The following is a 12,011-nucleotide window of genomic DNA, read 5'->3' on the forward strand; positions in this document are numbered from 1 at the left end:
GTCATGAGTGTCAAGTGATAGTGATATACAGTCATGTACCACATAACGATGTTTTGGTCAACGACGGGCCACATATACGATGGTAGACCCATAAGATTATAATGGAGCTGAAAAATTCCTATTGCTTGATGACATCCTAGCTGTCATAACCTCATAGTGCAACGTGTAACTCATGTGTTTGTGGTGATGCTGGTGTAAACAAACCTAGTGTGCTGCCAGTCGTCTAAAAGTATAGCACATACAATTATGTACAGTACATAATACTTGATAATAAATGACTATATTACTGGTTTATGTATTTACTGTACTATACTTTTATCATTATTTAATTAATTAATTAATTAATTAATTAATTTTTTCCTGAGGAAGATTCGCCCTGAGCTAACATCTGTGCCAATCTTCTTTTTTTAACTCTGCAAAGCCCCAGTACATAGTTGTATATTCTGGTTGTAAGTCCTTCTAATTCTTCTATGTGAGCCGCCACCACAGCATGGCTACTGACAGATGAGTGGTGTCGTTCCTCACCCAGGAACTGGGCCTGGGCTGCCGAAGTGGAGTGCGCTGAACTTTAACCACTAGGCCATCAGGCTGGGTCTCTCCTCACTTTTTTTTTTTTTTTTTTTTTGCTGAGGAAGATTTGCCCTGAGCTAACATCTGTGCCAATCTTCTTCTATTTTGTATGTGGGTTATTGCCACAACATGGCTGCCAATGAGCGGTGTAGGTCTGTGTCCAGGAACCGCACCTGGGCCGCCAACGTGGAACACACTGAACTTAACCACTAGGCCGTGGGGCTGGCCCCTATCATTATTTTAGAGTGTGCTCTTTTTACTTGTAAAAAAAAGTTTACTGTAAAGCAGTATGCCGTGTTATGCCAGCAACAGCCTCACACAGACGCAGTGTTTACTGCGTCTCTTGATTCCATTACTTTCTCTTATGCTTGATTTAATCTCATGTTGTTTGTTCATCATGGCCCCTAAGCATACAAAATTCACTGCTAATGTTGCTAGTAGGAAGCCACGTTGAGTGATTGATCTGGAAATGAAATTAAAGGTGATTAAAGACTACAAAGGTGGAAAATCAGTGATGGTTATTTCTCGCCAGTCAGGCATGTCCCATTCCACCACCGCTACAATCTTGAAGAACAAAAACAAAGTGATGGAAGCTGTTAAAGGATCAGCTTCACTGAAGGCAATGAGACTAACAAAAATTTGAGAAGGGCCTATATCAGACATGGAGAAACTTCTAGTGACCTGGATTGAAGACCAGACACAGAAACGTATCCCTCTCAGCACCATGATGATCACGGCCAAAGCAAGAAGTTTGTGATGTTGAAAGAAAAGGCTGGACCCAACTACAATATTGAGTTTACTGCTAGCTCTGGGTAGTTTAAATGATTCAAGAATCATTATTCATTACATAACGTGAACATGAGTGGTGAGTCTGCGAGTGCTGATATGAAGGCAGCTAAAGAATTTTTGGAAATTCTAGATAAGCTGATTGTGAAGGAAAATTACTTGTGAGAGCAAATATTCAATATGGATGAAAGCTCCCTATTCTGAAACAAATGCCTGAAAGGATTTTCACCCATAAGCAGGCCAAGTCAATGTTAGGCTTTTAAGGACAGGATAATAGTCTTGCTTGGGGGCAATGTTGCAGGCTACAAATTGAAACCCTTTGTGATCTGGCACAGTGAGAAGTCCAGGGCCATCAAGCATATCAATAAGCACACACTGCCAATGTACTACAGGAGCAATAAGAAGTCATGGGTGGGGCCGGCCCAGTGGCTTAGCGGTTAAGTGCACACGCTCCGCTACTGGCGGCCTGGGGTTCGGATCCCGGGCGTGCACCGATGCACCGCTTCTCCGGCCATGCTGAGGCCACGTCCCACATGCAGCATCTAGAAGGATGTGCAACTATGACGTACAACTATCTACTGGGGCTTTGGGGAAAAAAAGGAGGAGGATTGGCAAAAGATGTTAGCTCAGAGCCGGTCTTCCTCAGCAAAAAGAGGAGGATTGGCACGGATGTTAGCTCAGGGCTGATCTTCCTCACAAAAAAAAAAAAAAAAAAGAAGTCATGGGTGACCCAGCTCCTCCTCCAAGATGCCCTCCTGAATTGCTATGCCAGCAAAATGGAGAAGTACTGTTTGGAGAATAACATACCTTTCAAGATTTTGCTTATTGTTGATAATGCTCCCAGACATCCTCCTTTTATTGGTGATCTTCATCCGAATATCAAAATAGTGTTTCTCCCTCCAAACACCACCTCTTTGATCCAGCTGATGGATCAAGGAGTTATAGCACCTTTTATGGTTATAATTCAGGTTCTACTACCTGAGGAGGACCTTTGCCCAGGCTGTTGCCACAACTGAGGAAGACACTGAGAAGACACTGATGCAATTCTGGAAGGATTACAACATCTATCACTGTCACCAAGGAGTGTATAAATGGCATCTGGAATAAGACACTCAAGAGGTTCGTCCATGATTTCAAAGGATTTGCCAAGGATGAGGGTGCAAAAATAAACACAGCTGTGGCTGAGATGGCAAACAACTTTAACCTGGGTGTGAATGAGGTTGACATTGAGGAGCTCCTGGAGATGGTTCCTGAGGAATTGAATAATAAGGAGTTGCTGAAACTGGAACAGAATCGTATAGCTGAAGAGGCGAGAGAAAAGGAAACTGCGGGACAAATAAAAAATTAAGAAGCCCCAAGAAAATTCACAGTGAAGGGTTTAGCAGAAGCTTTTGCAGACTCAACAAGCTCCTTAAAAAGTTTGAAAACATGAACTCAACACTGAAAAGTTTTTGTTAATAGAGAGGAATTTTCATGTTGTACTATCTGCTTACAAGCAAATTTATGATGGAAAAAAGAAACAAACCAAGCAAACTACCATGAACATATTTCTGAAAAGAGTGACACCTCCTCAAAAACAGCCTCAGGCAGGTCCTTCATTATTCCAGAAGAAGGCATTGTTATCATCAAGATGACAGCTCCTTGCATTTTATTGCCCCTGAAGACCTTCCGATGGGACAGGATGGGGAGGTGGAAGACAGTAATATTGATGATCCTGGCCCTGTGTAGGCCTAGGCTAATGTGTGTGTTTGTGTCTTCGTTTTTAACAAAGAAGTTGAGAAAGTAAACAAAATTAAAAATTTTAAAAATAGACAAAAGCTTATAGAATAAGGATATAAAGAAAGAAAATATTTTTGTGCAGCTGTACATTGTGTTTGTGTTTTAAGCTAAGTGTTATTACAAGAGAGTCAAAAAGTTAAAAAAAATTTTTAAGTTTGTAAAATGAAGTGACTATAAGCTAAGGTTAATGTATTATTGAAGAAGGAAAAATATTTTTTGTAAATTTAGTGTCGCCTGAGTGTACAGTGTGTATAAAGTCTACAGTAGTGTATAGTAATGTCCTGGGCCTTCACATTCACTCGCTGCTCACTGACTCGCTCAGAGCAGCTTCCAGTCCTGCAGGCTCCATTCATGGTAAGTGCCCTATACAGGTGCACCATTTTTTATCCTTAAACCATATTTTTATTGTACCTTTTCTGTGTTTAGATATGCAGATACTTACCATTGTGTTACGATTGTCTACAATACTCAGTACAGTAACATGCTGTACAGGTTTGTAGCCTAGGAGCAATAGGCTATACCATACAGCCTAGATGTGTGGTAGGCTATACCATCTAGGTTTGTGTAAGTACATTTTATGACCTTCGTACAACACTGAAATTGCCTAACCATGCATTTCTCAGAATGTATCCCTGTTGTTAAGCGACACATGATTGTATGTGAGTTTTAAAAATTACCTTAGATGCCAATAGTATGATACAGTCAAAAATCATGTTTTAGTATGCTTATGAGGGTAGACTGTCAAGATGCTACATTTCTAATCATAAGTCATATCCTCGTGACTTCCAAAAAAGATGGAGGGTGTTGTGCAGAATAAACCTTTGAAAACTCATGTGGTCCTTTGTATCTTTATGACCAGATTCTTACTGTTCAGACATTCAGATGTTTCTATTACACATAATAATCAGTGCCACCATGTATAGAGCATTTCTTCTGTACTAGGCATTGTCTTCAGTGTTTATATAAACATTATTTCTCTTAATCTATTTAACAGCCAAGTGATATGAGTAGTAGTATCTCCATTCTGCAGATGTGGAAAGTAAATCTCAAAGAGGTGAAGTGACTAACTTGTTCAAGGTCACATGGCTTTTAGGATAAATGCTGGTAGCTTAGATTTGAAACTACGTTTACCTGAGTCCCAGGTCCATCCTCCTTCCTAACTGCTGCACTTTTCCATCCCTCAGCTCTACCTTTCAGTGAGATCACAGTGCTTACAAAGTGCTTCTGCAGTCAGCACTGGGATAGTAAACCATTGAAGACAATGGAAGTAAGGAATGGTTTTTGGTGGTGGTGATTTTGTTTTCAAATGTTACAAGGTTGGAAGATGCTTGCTTCATGTAGACCTGACATGAATGAGGCTGGTATCTGAGCCCCTTGGAATTTTCTGAACCAATTTCATCCATTTCCTAAACCTTAATTGGAATAAATGAGAAGTCTTAGCATTTACATTAGCTTTTTTTGCACATGACATTTTTAGTCCATAGGTCTCATTTGTTGATTATGCACAGCAAGGGAAATAAGATTTTTAATTTATTCATATTTTTCAGCAAGGCAATAGAGATTTAAGTGAGAGATTTAAAATTAGGTTGGTGAATATATTTTGCAGTAAATCCTGGAGACATTTTCTGTTATATTTTGTTCCTTTTGTACTTTTTACTGACTCTTGAAAAATAGATATGCCGGTAAAACTAAGACTTTTTTCTGTAAACATTTCTTATCTTGTATGAGGTTACTACCAAAACATTTTCTCAATTAGCATCCTTTTAACAGAACACAGTCCCGTACATTGACAGAATCTAATCAGTTGGCATTCCCAACCCTGAGAAATAATGATTGATGCTTACTTGAGAATGATGTTTAAGTACTCATGAGTTAGTGTTTTAAAATGTTTAGTGAGGCTTGACAAATGTAAAGTGTTGTTAATCACAGTCAATTATTGAAGGGATTTTTTTGACCTGACCTTAAGTTTGCTCCTGCTGTTTTTGTTCTTTTATTTGGGTTTGTTTTGTAGGAATTAAGATGAAAAGAATACATCCCACCCCTCAAGAGTCTTTTTCTCATCAGCTTTCACATTTTTACGAGTTAAAAACAAACTTTTGAAATTTCTTATCTTTCACTCTAATAAAACTAAAGATTATTGATATGATCAATAATCATAGTTAATCATAAGCATAGTTAAGATTTCCCTTTCTTTTTTAAAATTTGTTTCTTTAGTGGAAAGAATTGAACAGGCATGTGTTTCCCATTCCTACTTCCCTAAAGCCAGAACCAAAGAATGAAAACACCAAGAGGAATAGGGTCTTCTTTTCAGTGTGAGGCCTCTTCATGAAGACAGAACTGGTGACATCATGACCAGAATCTTACTCTGAAGTCTCTGTTGCTTGAAAATATATGCCTTTTTAGATGCTTTCTTTCATTTTCATTAGTGCCAAACCACAGAAATTATTTTCCTCTTCTGTTTTGGTCTCTCTAGGATTACACATGCCATTTCAGATTGTGTGATTGTTTTGTAGTTAAATCTATTCCTGAAGCATTTAAGATGTAAACTGATGGACCTATTACTTGGTCTGTTTCAATGTTTACTAGATTTATGTTAATGTTGTTGTAGTAGTGCCAGTTGCAAGCCTCCCTTTTGTATAGAAATTTAACCTATTCACATATGCCGAATTTCTCCGTTAGTGATTCTTTGATATTAACTATTTGGTTTTTTTCCTTCTACTGCAAATTGTATCAGTTTAGATTTTTATATAAACATTTCTCTTTTAGTTTTACTGTATTTTCAAGAAATAAAAAAGAAAGAAATACATGGAGGATGCTACAGAAATAGCATGATTCAAGTCCATGAATCACATAATACCAATCAGTAATCTACATCAACATTTCTGTTCTCAAATTATGGTTTAGATTTGAGCTTTTTGTTTGTTTTTGTAATCATTCTACTGTCTTCATTAGATGATCTTAGTCTGTGAAAGGATGCTTACAAAAAATCAACAGTCTTGAGAGTAGGATTGCCCGACCAATCAAATAAAAATACTTACAATGATAACTAGACATATTGTGGTGATCATTTCATAATGTATAAAAATGTTGAATCACTATGTCATACACCTGAAACTAATATAATATCGTATGTCAATTATACTTCAAAAAAAAAAATACTGGATGCCCAGTTAAATTTGAATTGCAAATTATCCATGAATAATTTGTTAGTACCAATGTGTCCCAAATATTACATGATTTTTTTTTTTTTTTTAGTGTAAGTATATCCCAAGTATTGTATGGGATATGCTTGTACTAAAAAAAATGTATTCATGGTTTATCTGAAATTCAAATGTAACTGGATGTTCTGTCACCATTTTATCTGGTGGAAGGCATCATGATAATATAAGTGAACATACATGGTTCTGGTACTTAAATAGCTGTGTAGCCTTGCACATCTTACTTAACCTACCTGAACCTAAGTTTTATCATCTGTAAAATGAGAACGAATAATAGTTACTTTGCACGTTTTCTATAACGATTAGAAATTATTTACTTAAAATACCTGATACGTAATAGATTCCCATTAAAGAGTAGCTGTTATTATCTGAACAAGGAATAAATACAATTGCAGGTTACCAGTTTTTTCATCTTAATAATAAATGACAACTCTCAGCAGCCGTACAACCCATTAGACTGATAACAGAAGAGTCCACCCAGATGTTGGTGACTGTTTACCAGATCAGAGAATTGACCAGTAATAAAATATACACAGCAGTGACCTCCCATCTCTCCTCTATTACTTGCCTCCTCTCATGTTACTTACCAAAGATCGTACAACTTGTTAGTAGCAGAACCTGAATATATATGTAACCTTTTTACCTTGTCTTTTTTTTTTCTGAGTTACAATTTTATTTCAATCCTGCCTTTCTCAAACATCTATTTTTTATATTTTTATTGATATAATTTACATATCATAAAACTTACTATTTTAAAGTATACAATTCAGTGGTTTTTAGTATATTGACAAATTTATACAACAATCACCACTATTTAATTCCAGAACGTATTTATCACCCCCAAAAAGAAACCCCGTGCTTATTAGCAGTTACTCCCCATTTCTCCTCCCCCATTTTCTGGTAACTGTTTATTTGCTTTCTGTCTCTATGGATTTGCCTGTTTGGGACTTTACATATAAATGAGATCATACTATATGTGGGCTTTTGTATCTGACTTCTTTCACTTAGCATAATGTTTTTTAGGTTCCATCCATATTGTGGCATGTATCAGTACTTCATTCTTTTTATGGTCAAATAATATTCCATTATATGTATATTTATTGCCTTTTTTTTATCCATTCGTCAGTTGATGAACATTGGGGTTGTTTCCACTTTTTGACTATTAGGAGTAATGCTTCTATGAACATTCTTGTACAAGTTTTATATGAACATATGTTTTCTCTTGGGTATATATCTAAGAGTGGGATTGCTGGGTCATATGATTAACTATTACTCTAATATAGAGTAATACATATAACTATACCTCTGATATACTCTAATAAATATATAACTAATAACTCTAATATAAGTATAACTCTATTTAGCATTTTGGGGAATTGCCAGACTGTTTTTCCAAAATAACTCATCATTTTACATTCACACCATCAATGCACAAGAGTTCCAATTTCTCCACATTCTCACTTAACTTTTTTTTATTATAGCCCTCCTACTAGGTGTGAAGTGGTACATCAGTATGGTTTTGATTTGCAGTTCCCCAGTGATTAATGATGTTGAGCATCATCTCATGTACTTATTGGCCATATGTATATCTTCTTTGCAGAAATATCTATTTAAATCTTTTGCCCATTTTTAATTGGGTTACTTGTCTTTTTATTGTTGAGTTGTAAGAGTTCTTTATATACGCTTATCAGATATATGATTTGCAAATATTTTCTCCCATTCTGTGGGTTATCTCTTCACTTTCTTGAGTGTGTCCTTTGATGGACAGAAGTTTTTAATTTTGATGAAGCCTTATCTGTTTTTTCTTTGGTTGCTTGTGCTTTTGGTGTCATATCCACGTTTTCTTTTCTTCCTTGAAGTATAAAACAAACACTAAATCAAGAGTGAAGAGACATGAGTTCTATTCCCAACTTTGCAATTACATAAATATGGGGCCTTAGGCAAGTGTTTAAACTCGTTCAGAACTCAGTTTCCACATCTGTGAAAAGAAACTGGGTTCAGCAGAGCAGGCACTTTGTAATTTTTTGTGAATAAATTATCTCTGTGAAACCCCCTAGGTTAGTGGTTTTCAGCCTGGGGAAATTTTGCCCTCCAGGTGACATTTGGCAATCTCTGGAGACATTTTTGGTTGTCACAGCTGGGGAGGGGCACTAGTAGCATCTAGTGAGCAGAGGTCAGGGGTGCTGCTAAACAGCCAACAATGCATAGGATTCCCCCACAACAAAGAACTATCCAGCCCAAAATGTCAATATTGCTGATGTTGGGAAGCCCTGCTCTAAAATTATGATTCTATCATTCCACCTTATTTTAAGTGGTAGTCTTTGAGTTTGTCTGCAGGAGCCAGATCATTTTGTTCTCTCAGCCTAATGCTAGAGGTACTAGCCTGACGGGGGTAGCGGAAAGGGGAAGTACTAATAGTTCTTGCAAGTCAGGAGATTTTTTTGGAAAGTATTTTCAGAGCTATTTTAAATTATTGTGTCTTTTAACATGAAGGAAAAACTTCAATATAGACACCTCCATGCAAAGCCTTGTAGATATATTCTTGTTATTGAGTCCTTTTCTTTAGGGCTTCTGGAACAAAATTGTTTTAGTGAAATAGTTGGTACATGCTATAAAGTATAGCTAATCGATCATAATAGGGAAAAAAACCTCAGAACAACTTGATAGAAGGAACTTGCAGTTGATGTGTCTGTGTATTAGTGATTTGTCTGAACTCACAGGAAGTTAATATTATTATTCTAGCTGATCAGTTTACTTTAACCTTTTCCCATACAATCTACTAGAATGTACAATTTCACCTGAGTTCCGCAAATAATCCCAAAATAAAACATAAAATAGCTTGAAATATGTTTCAGCATTTCTGAAGATCTTGGTATGTAAAAAGCTATTAAACTTGCAGGTATGTCATTCCTTTGATAATAGGGCTAATTGTTTCATTCCCTGCCTCATTAGATTTAATCGTTACTACCACCATCACAACCAACCACCATCACCATCATGGACTAAAGTTTGTTGATTATAATATATCAGGCTCTGTTCTAAGCACTTTATATCTCCTTTTTCCTCACAAAAATCCTATGGGGTAGTTTTTTTTTAAATTCCCGTTGTGCAGATAAGGGAAAAATGTACAATAAAGTAACAAAATGCTTCCTAAGCCATATTCCATATTAAACCTTTTCTCGGGTATCAAAACTATTTCATATTTCAACAATGGAGAATATATGCTTGTTGTTAAATCTGAAAACTTTGGTGGCCCTAATTTTCTGGCACCCCAAGTAATAGCAGTTGAAGCCTGAGTTATTTCTACTTTTCTTTCAAGAAGAAATGTCTTAGCATTAATTATTTGTTTCTTTCAAAAGTATTTGTGTGTACCTTGAAGCTGCTGTAATACTTTCCCATTATACATATATACAATTTTAAAATTGCTCAACTTCTCCAATATATAAGTAATGGAAAGCTTTTTGTTTAACTTTGTTTATATGTACAGGAAGCAGTGAAAGAAAACAACAAGAGAAAAGAAATGGAAGAGAAGACTAGGAGGGCAAAGCTTGCAAAAGAAAAAGCTGAACAAGAAAAGTTGGAACGCCAGAAGAAAAAGAAGCAGCTCATTGATATAAACAAAGGTAGGAAGTGCTTCCAATTTCTTAGAATATGTATAAAGTGCAAAATAATTGCACTTAATTAATTTTGGATTATAAAATGAATAATTGTGTTATTGGTAGAAAATTCACACTATTACTAGTCACTTGTGTCAAATTTCTCTCATGATATTATCTGTATATCTTGTCACCTTGCACTGAGCACTCAGCATTTTCAATAGCTGATGCAGGGTAATATGTTGTTGAATCTTTATTTCTTTCTTCGTTTATTTTACTGAATTATATTATATTCTGCATGAAGCACTGGTGAGGAAAGAAGAGGGTGAGATGAAAAGAGAAAAGCTGGTATGGGGAGATGAGCTTTATGGCTCTAATTTCATTTTGTTGACACATGTCTGTTGACAGTGAAATAACAATTAACATTCTTCCCTGGGGGCTAGAACATCTCAAGTCATAATGGATATTGACAGCACTATTATAAGTTGAAAAAGAAATAGGGAGAGGCATCTTGTTCAGCTGTGAGCCTAAAAACAGAATGCTGGTATGTCCACATAGTGTAAAGTAAGTTGTTTTCTTGGTTTGCAAGAATGACTGTATATTAAAGGTGGGGTTTTTGGTTTTGTTTTGTTTTCTTTTTAAAGAAGAGACCGTAAGGGCCGACCCCGTGGCTTAGCGGTTAAGTGTGCGCACTCCGCTGCTGGCGGCCCAGGTTCGGATCCCGGGCGTGCACTGACGCACCGCTTGTCCGGCCATGCTGAGGCCGCGTCCCACATACAGCAACTAGAAGGATGTGCAACTATGATGTACAACTATCTACTGGGGCTTTGGAGGAAATAAATAAATAAATAAATAAATAATTAAAAAAAAAAAAAAAAAAAAAAGAGAGCGTAAAAAGAGAAAGTGGTTGGTACCAAGTAGCTACACTCTGAAAATTTAAGAATGAAAAAGCATAGCCTTTGTCACTGAGGGTTAGAGAATTTAAAAACAAAACAAAATCTGAACACGATACAAGATAATATGATTAATATGGACCACCTATTTCTAAATATAATGATAGTAAAAATTGCAAGCACTGTATAACGTTGACCATGTGCCCAGCAGTGTTCTAAGACTTTCACATGTTTTAAGTCAATTTATCCTCATAACATCTCTATGAGGAGGTACTATTATTATCTCATTTTATGGATGAGGAAACTGAGGCTCATAGATATTAAGGATCTTGCCCAAGGTCACACAAATAGGAAGTGTTAGGACCAAGATTAGAATCCAAGTAGTCTGGCTATAGAATCTTCGCACTTAAAAAGCCATCATCAAATAACAACAACAACAACAACTAACGTACAGCACTTACTCTGTACCAGGAGCTGTTTTAGGAGTTGTACATATGTGAACATATTTAATACTCATAAAACCCTATTGGGAAAGTGTTCCTGTCTCATTTTAAGATGATAAAACTGACACACGGAGAAGTTAAGTAACTTGCCTAAGTTCACAGACATAGTGAGAGGTAGAACCAAAATCTGAACCTAGGCAGTCTGTGGCCATAATTAATTATTAATTATTATTATGTGTTTTTAATTATAATTATTATAATTACTAACATCATCAGTTATTCTGCAGTGTATTCTCTCTTAATGGCTAATCTTTTGAGATGATATCTGTACAATTAAGTTTATTCTTCATACCATTAAAATATATAAAACTTTTCAGGAATTGACTATAGTTTATCTTTTCTACCCAGAAAATAAATATAATTTTAAAAGAAGAAAAAAAGTACACAGCCAAGGTAAAATAGAGTAGTATCAACATAATTTAGCAAACAAACTTCATAAATAGGATCAAAAAAACTCGTCCTAACTGAAGATCACTCGATTAGGAAAAACATTAGAGAACAGCATGGCCATGGCTATTTGTAGGAAGTTCTCGCTTAAAGGTGATGGAGTCAGTAGAATAGCACTGAAAGTTAGCGCCCTTATGTGCATGGAGGAGTAGTGAAAGAAGAGGCTGGAAGAGGTAGGGGACAGATTTTGCAGTCTCTTGGCTGTGCTGAGGGTCTTAC

General features: G+C 36.2%; 1 protein-coding gene across 2 annotated transcripts in view; it reads left to right on the forward strand.

Moving 5' to 3' along the window:
- Positions 1-12,011, forward strand: part of DIAPH2 (diaphanous related formin 2) — an 836,961-nt gene that overhangs the window by 648,780 nt on the left and 176,170 nt on the right. For both annotated transcript variants that reach the window (XM_058536305.1, XM_058536306.1), the window contains one exon: positions 9,841-9,976. In XM_058536305.1, the coding sequence (XP_058392288.1) occupies positions 9,841-9,976 (136 nt within the window). The remainder of the gene's footprint in view (positions 1-9,840; positions 9,977-12,011) is intronic.

This window comes from Diceros bicornis, chromosome X (genome assembly GCF_020826845.1).
Source record: "Diceros bicornis minor isolate mBicDic1 chromosome X, mDicBic1.mat.cur, whole genome shotgun sequence".
NCBI lineage: Eukaryota > Metazoa > Chordata > Mammalia > Perissodactyla > Rhinocerotidae > Diceros > Diceros bicornis.